Source organism: Cnephaeus nilssonii (genome assembly GCF_951640355.1).
Source record: "Cnephaeus nilssonii genome assembly, chromosome: 5".
In the NCBI taxonomy this organism is placed as follows: Eukaryota; Metazoa; Chordata; class Mammalia; order Chiroptera; family Vespertilionidae; genus Cnephaeus; species Cnephaeus nilssonii.
In genome coordinates, this window is record NC_137076.1 from 31,700,202 (window position 1) to 31,711,334 (window position 11,133).

Sequence of the window (11,133 nt, forward strand, 5' to 3'; positions counted from 1 at the left end):
GCGGAAGCACAGGGCTTGGAGCGGCAGAAAAATGTCAGGGAGCCCGACTGTGCACCCAGAAACCCAATACCCGTGGTCCAAGTAGGGGTGCGACCAAGTCGTCGACTTGGACAACCGTGACCTCGGGTTCGGTGGCATTCCAGGAGCGCAGTCATTTACGGGGCAAGTGGCCCAGGCCGGGCGGCACTCCCGGGCTCCGGCCCACTGGGAGGGGCGGGGATGGCCTGCGTCACCGCCCGCCCGGTTCCCTCCCACTACCCCTGCCCGCCCAAACTCCACCCCAGGGAAGGCGGCGCGGATAAAGGTTCAGGGCCGCCGGTACGGCCCCATACCTACCCCTCCACGGCGCACTTGTTCTCGACCTAGGTACATGAAGGGACTGTTGTGACCTCGGACTGGCCGCGCCCGGTGAGTTGTGGGCGGGATCTCGCGGGCCAAGGAGGGGTTCCCCACTCTAGGCTTTTAAGGTGCCCCACTTTTCTTTGTTCTTGGGGCAGGCAGGGTTTGGGATATCTCCAGTCCTGGGAAGCACCCCTTCCCTCACGGGACGTGGAGTGGGTGGAGCGAGGCGCAGCCAGCACCCCCTTGACGGGACCTCGGCCCCTGCCCCACCCACTCCCGGCACTCCCCCTCCCCGGAGTGACCTTGAGCTAGTTGCTGTTCCAGCCTGATTTCCGGTTTGTACGGCCTCAGTTTTATGATTTAGAGGATTCCCACACTAGCGAGGCTCCTCCCGCGCCCGAAGTTGGTCAGCTTTGCCTCTGCCCCGGACAATCTCGCGCCCCCTCCCCAGGACTCCCAGCAGCGCTCCTGGATGGGGGCCGGCAGAGGGCGCGCCAGCGCTGCTGACTCACCGCAGCCCGGAGCTGAGCGGTGCGCGCGGGCCCCACCAGGGACGCCGCGTCACGTCATAGCTCCGGCGGGTGCGACTCAAGAAGCGGGTCCAGCCCGCGAGACTGGGGTGGGACGCGAGGTAGCACCAGGGTCCCCCCGACACCGGCCACGTCACCGGGATGCAGGACTCGCCATCAGCTCGTGGAGACCTCACGCCCCAAAGTCGAACCTTCCCGCGAGCCACCGAAACATGGCCCAACCACGAGGCGCGGGTATTGCCTCCCGCTTCCGCTCGCGGTAGCTTCCCGGACGGACGCGGGAGGGGTCACGCGACATCCTGCCCATCCTGGCGTGGGGACAAAGCCGGCCCTCACGCCACACAGCTCCGGGAATAGGTCCCGAGTCCTCCCCGGCCGCTCGCCCTTTGTTGTGGGCACCAGGCCTTATGAATGGCCCCCGGCGCGGGCGGGGGCGTGGGGGCCGGCTTCTGCGGCTCCAGCTCCGCCCCCGCCGCGCTCCCCTTGGCCACCGGGGCAGGGGCGGGGCCAGGGGCGGGCCCTGCGGCCACGTGGGGCAGCGCCGCGGCTACAGCCATTGGCCTGCAAGCGCAGCCCACTAGGCCTTTGGTGTGTGCCGATTGGCCGGCGCGGGCCGGCAGAGTAAGTAGTGAATGGGAGGGGGCGGAGGCCCCGCCCCTTGGAACGTTGCTACATTATAACTTTTTTTTCTTGTTACTTTCACCCCCAGATCCTCGGAGCGGCGGCGGCGACTGTTGCTAAGGGAGGTGACGCGCCGAGAAACGCGGCCCGAGCGGCAGACGGCAGTAAGCGCGGTCAGCCAGCAGCGCCCACTCCTCCGGGACCCTCCCCCCGCGCCCGCCTAGTCTCGGTCGACTCCCGCCGCCCTTGAAAGAAGCCGCAAGTACAGTCCCCACCCCCGGAAGGCGCCCCAACGAGCCGACGCGACCCCGGAGCGCCACTGAGATTCTTGATTCGCCATTTGTTCCTGGGACCTTCTCAAAGGGGACACGCGCTGCCCCTCATACCCAGTGTCCCCGAGAACCCTGGTTCGGGGAGCCCCGGCCCTGTCCGGAGGCGCGGCGAGGATTGGCGTTGCCCCGCGGACCCCAGCTCCCCAGCGCGGGCCGGGGATGGAGCCGCAGCCTGGCGGCGCCCGGAGCTGCCGGCGCGGGGCCCCTGGCGGCGCCTGCGAGTTGGGCTCCGCGGCGGATGCAGCGTCCATGAGCCTGGCCATCCACAGCACAACGGGCACTCGCTACGAGTTGTCGGTGTCCCCCGACGAGACGGTGGAGGGGCTGCGCAAGCGGCTGTCCCAGCGCCTCAAAGTGCCAAAGGAGCGCCTGGCGCTGCTCCACAAAGACACGTAGGTACCGAGCGCCGCCCTTGCCGCAGCGCACCCCTGGCCTGTTGCCCCCCTATGGCCCCGGCCCCCGGACGGGAACAAAGAGCTCGCAGCTCGGGAAAGGAAGGGGGCGGCCAGACCGGGGGTGGGGGGACTGGCGCGCTCTCGGGCGCCCTCTGCTCGGCCTTGCTTGCTTCGGCCCCCTCCCCCGCCTGGGGTCGCTGCACAAAGGCTGCTGCGACTGTGCCTCCCGCTGGGCTCAGGCGACCCCCTCGCGGGACGATGGGAGCCCTGGTACGGCGCGGTGCTCCCATCTGCGGGGGAAGGGGGGCCGCTGCTGTCGCTTCCCCTGCCTGCTTCTCTGCCGGCTTCCGCATCTGCTCGGCAGCCCTCTGTGCGTCTGGCTGTCTCCTTCCACTTGCGTCTCTCTGCCCCCCTTTGTTCTCGCCACGAGCGCTCCCCTCAGCCTTCCCCTCCCCCTCCCCCATGGTATTTAAATCGCCTCCAGGCTGGGAAGCCCTCCCCCCGCTGGCCTCCGGGGACTCACTGTGTCCATCCCCAACGGAGGGGCCTCGGTGGGGGAGGGGCAAGAGGGGGAGGGTCTCCTTTGTCTGAACGGCGGCTGCCTGCGCCAGTGAAGGAGGGAGGAGGGGGAACCCTGCCGGGCAAAGCCCCTGAAGGCTACGTCCTGTGGCCCCACAAGAGGAGCCCAGGGCTGGAGTTCGTGAATTACTGGCAGGGTTGGCCCTGGGGTGGCTGGGAGGGTGTCACAGGGCAAAATGGGGCCCGGGTAATGAAAAAAAAGTGTCTTGCTGAGGTGCAGAGGGGGTGCCCCACTCCAGAGTTGGGGTTCCTTGAGAGAAGGGGTCTGAACCACTAGCAAGGGGTCCCAGGACCAGATAGTGAGCCTCGCCCCCACTTTCAGGGCCCAGGGTCTAGCCGCCAGGTAGAGATGGGGGTGGAAGGACTTCAGTCTCCCTAACAAGCGCAAGCACTCCCTCAGCGTCTGCTTCCGCGTCCCTGCCTGGTCTCTGCTGTAGCCTCACCCTCTTCCTTCCTCCCCCTCCCCACCCCACCCCACCAGCCGGCTCAGTTCGGGGAAGCTGCAGGAGTTCGGCGTGGGGGATGGCAGCAAGCTGACTCTCGTGCCCACCGTGGAGGCGGGCCTCATGGTAAATGGCTGAGGAGGCCCCAACATGGGAGGGCAGCGCCCTTTCATGCCAGCATGGTCCCCATCACACCTGTCTGGGCTCCCTACACCCCCCCCTCCGTCCCTTCCCCCCCACCCCCACCCCACCTAGCAGGGCCCTCCCAGCCCCTGTGCCCAGGTGCCCAACCTAGAATGCATACTCAGGGTCTCTTCCCCTCCTTCTCTTTGTAGTCTCAGGCCTCAAGGCCAGAACAGTCTGTGATGCAGGCTCTGGAGAGCTTAACTGAGACCCAGGTGAGATTCTCAAGTGCCGCCCCTCCTAGCCCAGGGGCTAGCAGGCTCTGTGCCCAACCCCTCTGGAGAGCCTGGGGTTGTTTCTGTTCGGGGGAGGGGACTTGAGCTGCTCCGCCTTCTTGCCAGCTTGGCCTGGTCACCCAGCTTCCTCTTCCTCCTCCCCCCAAGCACTCACCACCTGACCTTGAGGGCCTTCTCTCCCACGGTGGCTGCCATGGGGGATGGGGGCCCAGCTTTCACAAGCCTGCCTGTGGGTGACCTTAGCCCAGGCTCCCACCCCCGGGGCCTGTGTCCCTGAGTGCCCCCCCTCCAGGGCCACTGAAGTTTCCCCTGAGCGACCTTTATAAAATTTCTGCTGGTGGGGAGAGGGCGGGGCTGGCCTGGGTGACACTCCTTCCGCCTTTCATGACCCCATTGTGAGGGGTGGGTAGTCACCCCTCCCCCTCCTCTTTCTGGCCTTTGTTCTCTGCCCCAAAAGGGGAGGGGAGGGGAGGGGAGGGGCGGGGTGGGGGCAACCAGGCACCCAGTGAGGCCAACACAGGATGTTAGGAAAATATTTAGTAAGCAGCCTGGAGGAAGATGAGGAGGGAGGCCTGGGCTGGCCCACACCCAGGTTCCCGGTTTTGTTGCAGCCTTTCCCCCCTCCTTTTCTCATTTTTCTGGCGGCAGGGCCTCCTCCCAGGAGGGTGACACAGGCCTCAGCTATCCGCCTGCTGCCAGGGTGGGGGAAGCAGGCTGCTGCCCTCCCCTAGAGGGGGTGGGCAGGTTCTAGGCCTCCCTGTCTGGGCTGGCCAGCCGCAGGAAACCTGCTCAGCCGCTTCCCTTCCTCCTGCCTGAGGCCCTCGCCCCCTCCCCGACATGTAGCATCCTGCCCTCGCCAGCCGGCTAGTGTGGAAGAGGGGGGAGAGCAGTCGCTGGGTGGTCTGCCATCAGGTGGGGAAGAACAGAGTCCTGGGAGCCCCATGGTGTCTCCTGATTTCCTGGGGCAGATGTGAACTGAGCTCCCTGCTCTTGGGGGGGGGGTGGGGGCGGGTGATGTGGTTGCCCGGGGAGGGGGGGGAGAGGGGCCCTCTGTGTTTGGTTCACATCCGCCACGGGGTGCCTGCGAGGGAGATAGGGAGGGGGGCTGGGTGAATTGACTGGGCTCCCAGGGCTGCTCCCTGCCTGGCACCACATCATGCCTGCCTGGTTGCCCTCCCCAGGGAGGAAGTTGCGGGAGGGAGTGTGTGTGTGGGGGGGGGGGGGGGTGACCCAGCTGCTCTTGGGAGCTACCCCAGGCCCTTTCTGCAAGGGGCATTTCTGGGGGTGGGGGAGGATCATGAGACTGGGCTGGGAGATGGGGGCTTCTCACTGCCTGCCTCCCTCGCCTCCTCCCCAAGGCCCCCAAGCAGAGAAGGTTACGCCAGCCGCTGCCAGGGGAGAGCTGGGAGGCGGTTGTTCTGAGTCATCCAGCCTCTGTCACTTCTCAGAAACCTCCTCCCCCCCCCCCCACCCACCCCAGCCCGGCCCCTGGGGACAGTTCTGTGCTAGCCAGGCCCCACTGCAGACGGGTCAGAGGCACCTCACACCCTCTGTGAAGGGGAACCCCAATTGAAGGGTTCATGTTTGCATGGGCTGTGTTCAGGACCTGCGGGACCCTGGCTCCAGAGAACCAGTCAGGGCCCCTTCCCACAGTGACGCCTCTCTCTCAGCCTCCGCCCCGCCCAGGACAGATAAATATTTATCTTGAGAAAGCAAAGGTTAGGATGAAGAATTTGTCCAGCAATTCCACCCACTTGCTGCCCACCCCTGTGGCTTAACTGGGAGGGGGCCTGAGATAGGTCTCTCATAATCATAGGCAGAGAGAATCTGGGGGTTGAGAGGGTGGGGGAAGGTACAAGGTAAGGGTTATTTGAGGGCAGTGACCTCTGGCTAGGCCCCGCCCCCTCTGGCCTCAGTTTCCCCTTGAAAGAACCAAGCTGGCCAAGGAGGGCCAGGCCCCCTGTCTGATCTGCCTCTGTCCCCCACAGCCCCCAGCGGCGCCCGGGCCGTGCCGGGCTGGCGGAGGCGGCTTCCGGAAATACCGATTCATTTTATTTAAGCATCCGTGGCACCGACAGGGACCCCAGAGCCCAGAGAGGGGCGGCGAGAGGCCCCAGGTCACACAGCGTGGGGGGCCGGGCCGGGCCGGGCTGGGCGCCTAGGGCTGGGACCCTGGGGTTGACAGGCCACTCTCTGCAGGTCAGTGACTTCTTGTCGGGCCGCTCACCACTGACCCTGGCTCTTCGAGTGGGTGACCACATGATGTTCGTCCAGCTTCAACTTGCGGCCCAGCACGCCCCACTACAACACCGCCATGTGCTGGCGGCTGCAACTGCTGCCACCCGCGGGGACCCCAACATGACCACTCCTGTGTCCTCTCCCTGCCGGCCAGTGTCCAGTACTGTCCGTGTCCCCCCAGTGCCCACCAGCCCTGCACCTGCATCCCCCTCACCTGTAACAGCCGGCTCCTTCCGTTCCCACTCAGCCCCCACCACCTGCCCCGAGGTAAGTCTGGGAAGGGCTTATCCTTCAAACCCAAGGACGGGCTGTTTGGAGGGGGTGGAGAAGGGATTCTGAGCCCCTACTGCATGTTTCAGAGGCCATTGCTGGATCCTGGGCTGGTGGGTGGTCCCGGACCCTGAACCCCAAAGCCTTTCCTTATACCTTAAGCTTATGTCCCCCTATTCCATCAGCAGATGGACTGTTCCCCTGCTGCCAGTGCCCGGGCCAGCCCCGCATCCACCCCGGGGGGCAGCCCCACCTCCCGTTCCCGAAAACCTGGTGCCATTATCGAGAGCTTCGTGAACCATGCCCCAGGGGTCTTCTCAGGGACCTTCTCTGGTAGGTGTCAATGGCTTCTGTGTATGTCCCAGCAGTGGTCACATGCACACACCTCAGGGGTGGGACACCCACCATCCCACCCTCAGATCTTCACATACACTCGTGACCCTACAGCAGGCTTCGTGCGTGGGTGGGAGTCTTTGTGTCATTCTTGCCCCAGGGTCCCATCCCTTGGGCATTCACCAATACACTCTGCCCCCCTGTAGGCACGCTGCACCCCAATTGCCAGGACAGCAGCGGGCGGCCACGGCGGGACATCGGCACCATCCTGCAGATCCTCAATGACCTCCTGAGTGCCACGAGGCACTACCAGGGCATGCCCCCGTCACTGACCCAACTGCGTTGCCACGCCCAGTGTGCACCTGCCTCTCCCGCCTCAGACCTCACCCCAAAAACTACCTCCTGTGAGAAGCTGGTGGCCACGGCCCCAGCCTCCCTGAGCCAGGCCCGCCTGGGCAAGCCCACGGGTGAGTGTCCAAGGCGCCCCACCCATTCTCACCAGTCAAGGCCCCTCTGTGTGCAGCTCAGAGCAGCTGACCCAATCAGGCTGGGGAGGCACCAGCTGCCATTCAGCCCGCTCTGGAAGAGCCTGAAGAGAAGGGAGTGTGTGTTGGGGACACAAAGTGTCCTTGTGCCCTCCCGAGGAGGAGTGGGGTTCCTCCTCACATCCTCCTCAGGCACTTTCTCCAGATGGCAGGTGGAGCCTCTGTGAATGGCCGAGTCAGGCTAAGGGAGGGGGGCTGGCTTCCCCTCCTTCTTGATGGCCCCATGTCCCCCAACTTGTTTTTACCCTATAAATCTGGAGTCTCGCAGACTGGTGATGCCACTCTGTCCAGTGGACCCCCAGCCCAAGCCACGAAGGGGAAATCATGGCCAGAGCCTGAGTTCCTCTGTCACAGAAGCAGCTGGAAGGGCTCAAGCTGCAGTTAATGCATGTGGTGACTGTCTTGAGTGCTTGTCTTGGACACTGCCCTGCCCTCACAGGGTTCACAGCTGGTGTGCTGGACATTCAGACAAGTTTTCATAAACCCGCAGCTCCTGGGAGTCCCTGGATACTCTTGATCAGCTCCCTCAATGGAGCTAGTGTCCAGGAGGCCCTGAGCTCTGCCTAATGCAGGGGGGCCATTTGCTGGGGGTCCAGCCTCTCCCAGGGGGTCATGGTCATTGCTTCCTTTACAGGGGACCGGCTGCGGCAGACAGAGAACCGGGCCACCCGCTGCAAGGTGGAGCGCCTGCAGCTGCTGCTCCAGCAGAAACGGCTCCGCAGAAAGGCCCGGAGGGATGCCCGAGGTCCCTACCACTGGCCACCCAGCCGCAAGGCCGGCCGCAGCGACAGCAGCCCCGGAGGCAGTGGTGGCAGCCCCAGTGAGGCTGCGGGCTTGGGCCTTGACTTCGAGGAATCCGTCTGGAAGCCAGAAGTTAACCCCGACATCAAGTCAGAGTTCGTGGTGGCCTAGAAACCTTGTCCCTCACCCCTGCCCAGGGTGGCTGAGAGCATCGCCCAGCTCAGGAGGGCAGGCAGTGGGCACTGCAGGAGGCCCCTCCCTCTTCAGCCAGCATCCTGGTTTTTTAAAATTTTCATTTCTTACCATGGTTTTCCAAACCCTCTGTGGCCTTGGATTCCTGCCTCCTCGGTTCAGCCTCACTCACATCTCCCCACCTCTTCCTCTGCACCCCCACCCCTCCCCCCTCAGCCACACAGGGTCCTTCCCTGCCCACCTTCCCGAGCTCCAAATATGTAGCAGTCTTTCCAGATGGTTCAGAGCAGAATGAGGAAGAAGCCCCCCCCACCCCTTCCGCTGGCTCTGATGCTCCACCACCCCCACCCTCTTCAGGTTTAAGTCCAAAATGTAGATGCCTCATTTGCACTTTACAGACAGGAGGGGGCCACAGAAAAAAGAGCACCCCCACTGCCAATTCTGGCCTCCCCCCTACCCAGCAGGGCCCCCAGGGCTCCAAACACCTCACAGGACCCACAGCTGCACAGACCAGGGCTGTCTCTTCCACGTCTATACTACTTTCTCTTCTTAGTTTCTTTTTCCTGGAAGAGAAAAATCTGTTTCAGGGGAGGCTGGCCAGAGCCTGCCTTGGAGTTCAGGTCTGGGTGTAGTACCCTTTCCTGGCAGAAAAGGATGGAGGAGAACAGACTTGTCGCCTGCCTTTGCTGGCCACGCACTGTGCGATACTCTTCTGATGCCACTCTCCAACCCCACATCTTTTTTTTTTTTCCTGAGCTCTGGGTATTTATAGACTGTTAATTTTCTGACTGAGCCAATAGTAGTTGGGAATCTCTTGAAAAATCAGGAGAGAAATTGCTGTGGGGTGGGGTAGATGCCCCCAGCCCTGATTCTCTGCCCAACCTGAGTGATCTGGGCCTGTGGACTGTCTGGGGGTGGCCCTCCTGCAGCCTGGAGGGGAGGGGGTGCTGAGCTGTGAATCTCATAGTTAGGAGCTACACTGTAGCATTAACCCCCTGGGAGGTTGCTGCTGGTCTAATTTGGAACCTCCCCACTCATGCCCATGCCCCAGGGGTCTTTGGCCCCCAGAGCAGAGGGACAGGACCCCCCCCCCCCCCTTAATTGGGGCCATTTCAATGTGGGTGGAGTTTATTTTTCATTCACTTTTTTTTACTGATAAATGGAGATGAGATGTCTGGGCCTTCCCCCACACACATACCTGTCTGTCCTGCAGGATACCCCACCCCCTGCCTGTCTCCCTCCTTTTGTCCTACTCGTAGATGAACCCCCAGGTCCTCACTCCTTCCCCATTATGTGTTTCAAGTTAATGGTTTCAGATGTGAACATCATGTGTTAACTGTAGCTCTGTACATTTTTTTTGTGGGGGGGTGGGCGGGGAGGAGGGGTCAGAAAGTTAGGGGTCAGAGATTTGTTTTGTTTTTCTAAAAGGAGAGAAGAGGGGCAGATTTGTTTTTGAAAAACTGTCTTGGATACCTATTTAAATGTGTGTTCTCTTTTATTTTTAACATTTTTAAAGTAACGTCTGCGCCCCGGCAGGAACCAGCCTTGCCTGGCCCCCCTCCATGCCCAGCCCCTGAAGAAAGCATTACCAGTCCTGGGGGTTGGGGTCTGGCTATGGGGTGTGCCTGCACTTTTCATGAGTTTCCTGTGAAAAGCCACACAAACACCAACACGGTGATTTCAAGTAATAAACAAAAATGACACAAGTGAAAGTCCCTCCTGCTCCCCTGGCGGGGAGGGGAGTCTGTTCCAGAGCATGATAACTGGTCCTCTTACATGCCTGGGAGGGGTGCCTTTATGAGGTGGCATGCTGGATCCCAGGCCCCTTCCCTGATTAGGGTGAGGGTGGGCAGGAAGCTGCCCCTGCAAGGGAGGGGTAGGCAGGCCACCTCCATTGCCCAAGTCCAGGGTATGGGTAGGGGATGTGGGGCCTTGCCCTCTCAAATCCCTGCCCTGGTTGGCCCCAGACGAGCTCCCTCCCAGGATACCACCAGATTCCCCACCCCCTCCAGAGGATCCAATCCTCTCTTGTAAGGAATCCATAATTCCCAGGGCCTGGGGCTGTTGTGCAAGGCGACCAGACCCAGTGTGAACTCTCCCTGGCCTTGCATTCCAGCACTCCCCAACCCTGACCATGCATCCAGCCCCCAGGATCAACCCTCTTAGCCTGGGAAGTTTCACTCTGTGTCTCCCACCTCTGGGATCTCACCTTCATCTATTTGGGGCTGGACAGACACAGGACAATCATTTATTTTAAATGGATTTCCTCATTTCACAAGTACTGCTACCTAAGATAAAAAATATTTACACTCCCATTTCATAGAGGAGAAAACACTAGTCCAGGGGGTGTTTCTGAAATTAGTGACTACCACCCCTGGCCAGTTTTTTAAATTGGAGATTGATTTGTTGTTCCAGTTATTTATGCAGTCATTGATTGATTCTTTTAATTTCTATTTATTGATTTTAGAGGGAGAAAGAAACATCAATTTGTTGTTCAAATTATTTTATGCATTCATTGATTCTTGTTTGTGCCTTAACCAGGAATCTAACCCAAAATCTTGGCATATGAAAGGATGCTCTAACTGAGGTATCTGGCCAGGCCTCCCTGGCTGATTCCTGATGGCCCAAGCTCCTGCCCTCCCAAGGCCCAGCTCCAGGGACCCCAGAAGGAAGGGAAAGGTTCCCTCCCAGGAATATCCTGGGGGCATCTTGTGGAGGCACTTGGGCCCCTCCCACCGTCCATTCACCCCCAAATCATCTTTGCCTGCTCACAGCAAAAAAGGTATCACTTCAGACTTCAGTGTCAACGGAGCAAACGTCCCCGCAGGTGGTGGAAGCGTGGGTGGGGCAGTTCAGGTGGAACACCCGCCTACGCAATCCGGCTAGAGGGGGAGGGGAGGGTAAGGGCCCAGCGCTGTGACCCAGGTGACCACCGCAGAGCTGGGTGGGGGATGCAGAGGGAGGGTGTCTGAGGAACACGCTGAATCACGGGGCTGTGTATGCACAATGCAGGGCGGGGAACACTTGCCCTGATGCCCCGGAACTTACCCCTCAGGGCGCAGCCCGGGAATCAAGAGTCACGGCCCTGCCCAGGGGTCCTAAGAGGACTCCACCCCGCCTAGGGGCTGTGGGCCGCGGTGCAGACACCTACAG

The 11,133-nt window shown here is 61.7% G+C and overlaps 1 protein-coding gene across 4 annotated transcripts; it reads left to right on the forward strand.

Moving 5' to 3' along the window:
• The first annotated feature begins 232 nt into the window (after nucleotides 1-232).
• MIDN (midnolin) lies at nucleotides 233-10,838 on the forward strand. 4 transcript variants are annotated; one of them, XM_079771169.1, is made up of 9 exons: nucleotides 233-408; nucleotides 1,582-2,217; nucleotides 3,281-3,368; nucleotides 3,578-3,640; nucleotides 5,650-5,778; nucleotides 5,861-6,166; nucleotides 6,358-6,502; nucleotides 6,709-6,969; nucleotides 7,682-10,838. In XM_079771169.1, exons 2-9 carry the CDS (start codon nucleotides 1,985-1,987, stop codon nucleotides 7,957-7,959), a joined length of 1,503 nt encoding a protein of 500 aa, XP_079627295.1. In that variant the 5' UTR covers nucleotides 233-408; nucleotides 1,582-1,984; the 3' UTR covers nucleotides 7,960-10,838. The 4 variants fall into 4 exon arrangements, with proteins under 4 accessions (XP_079627295.1, XP_079627294.1, XP_079627297.1 ...); XM_079771168.1 differs by having other exon boundaries at nucleotides 260-408; nucleotides 6,355-6,502; nucleotides 7,682-10,834; XM_079771171.1 differs by lacking the exon at nucleotides 5,650-5,778 and having other exon boundaries at nucleotides 260-408; nucleotides 7,682-10,836.
• Nucleotides 10,839-11,133: the final 295 nt, after the last annotated feature.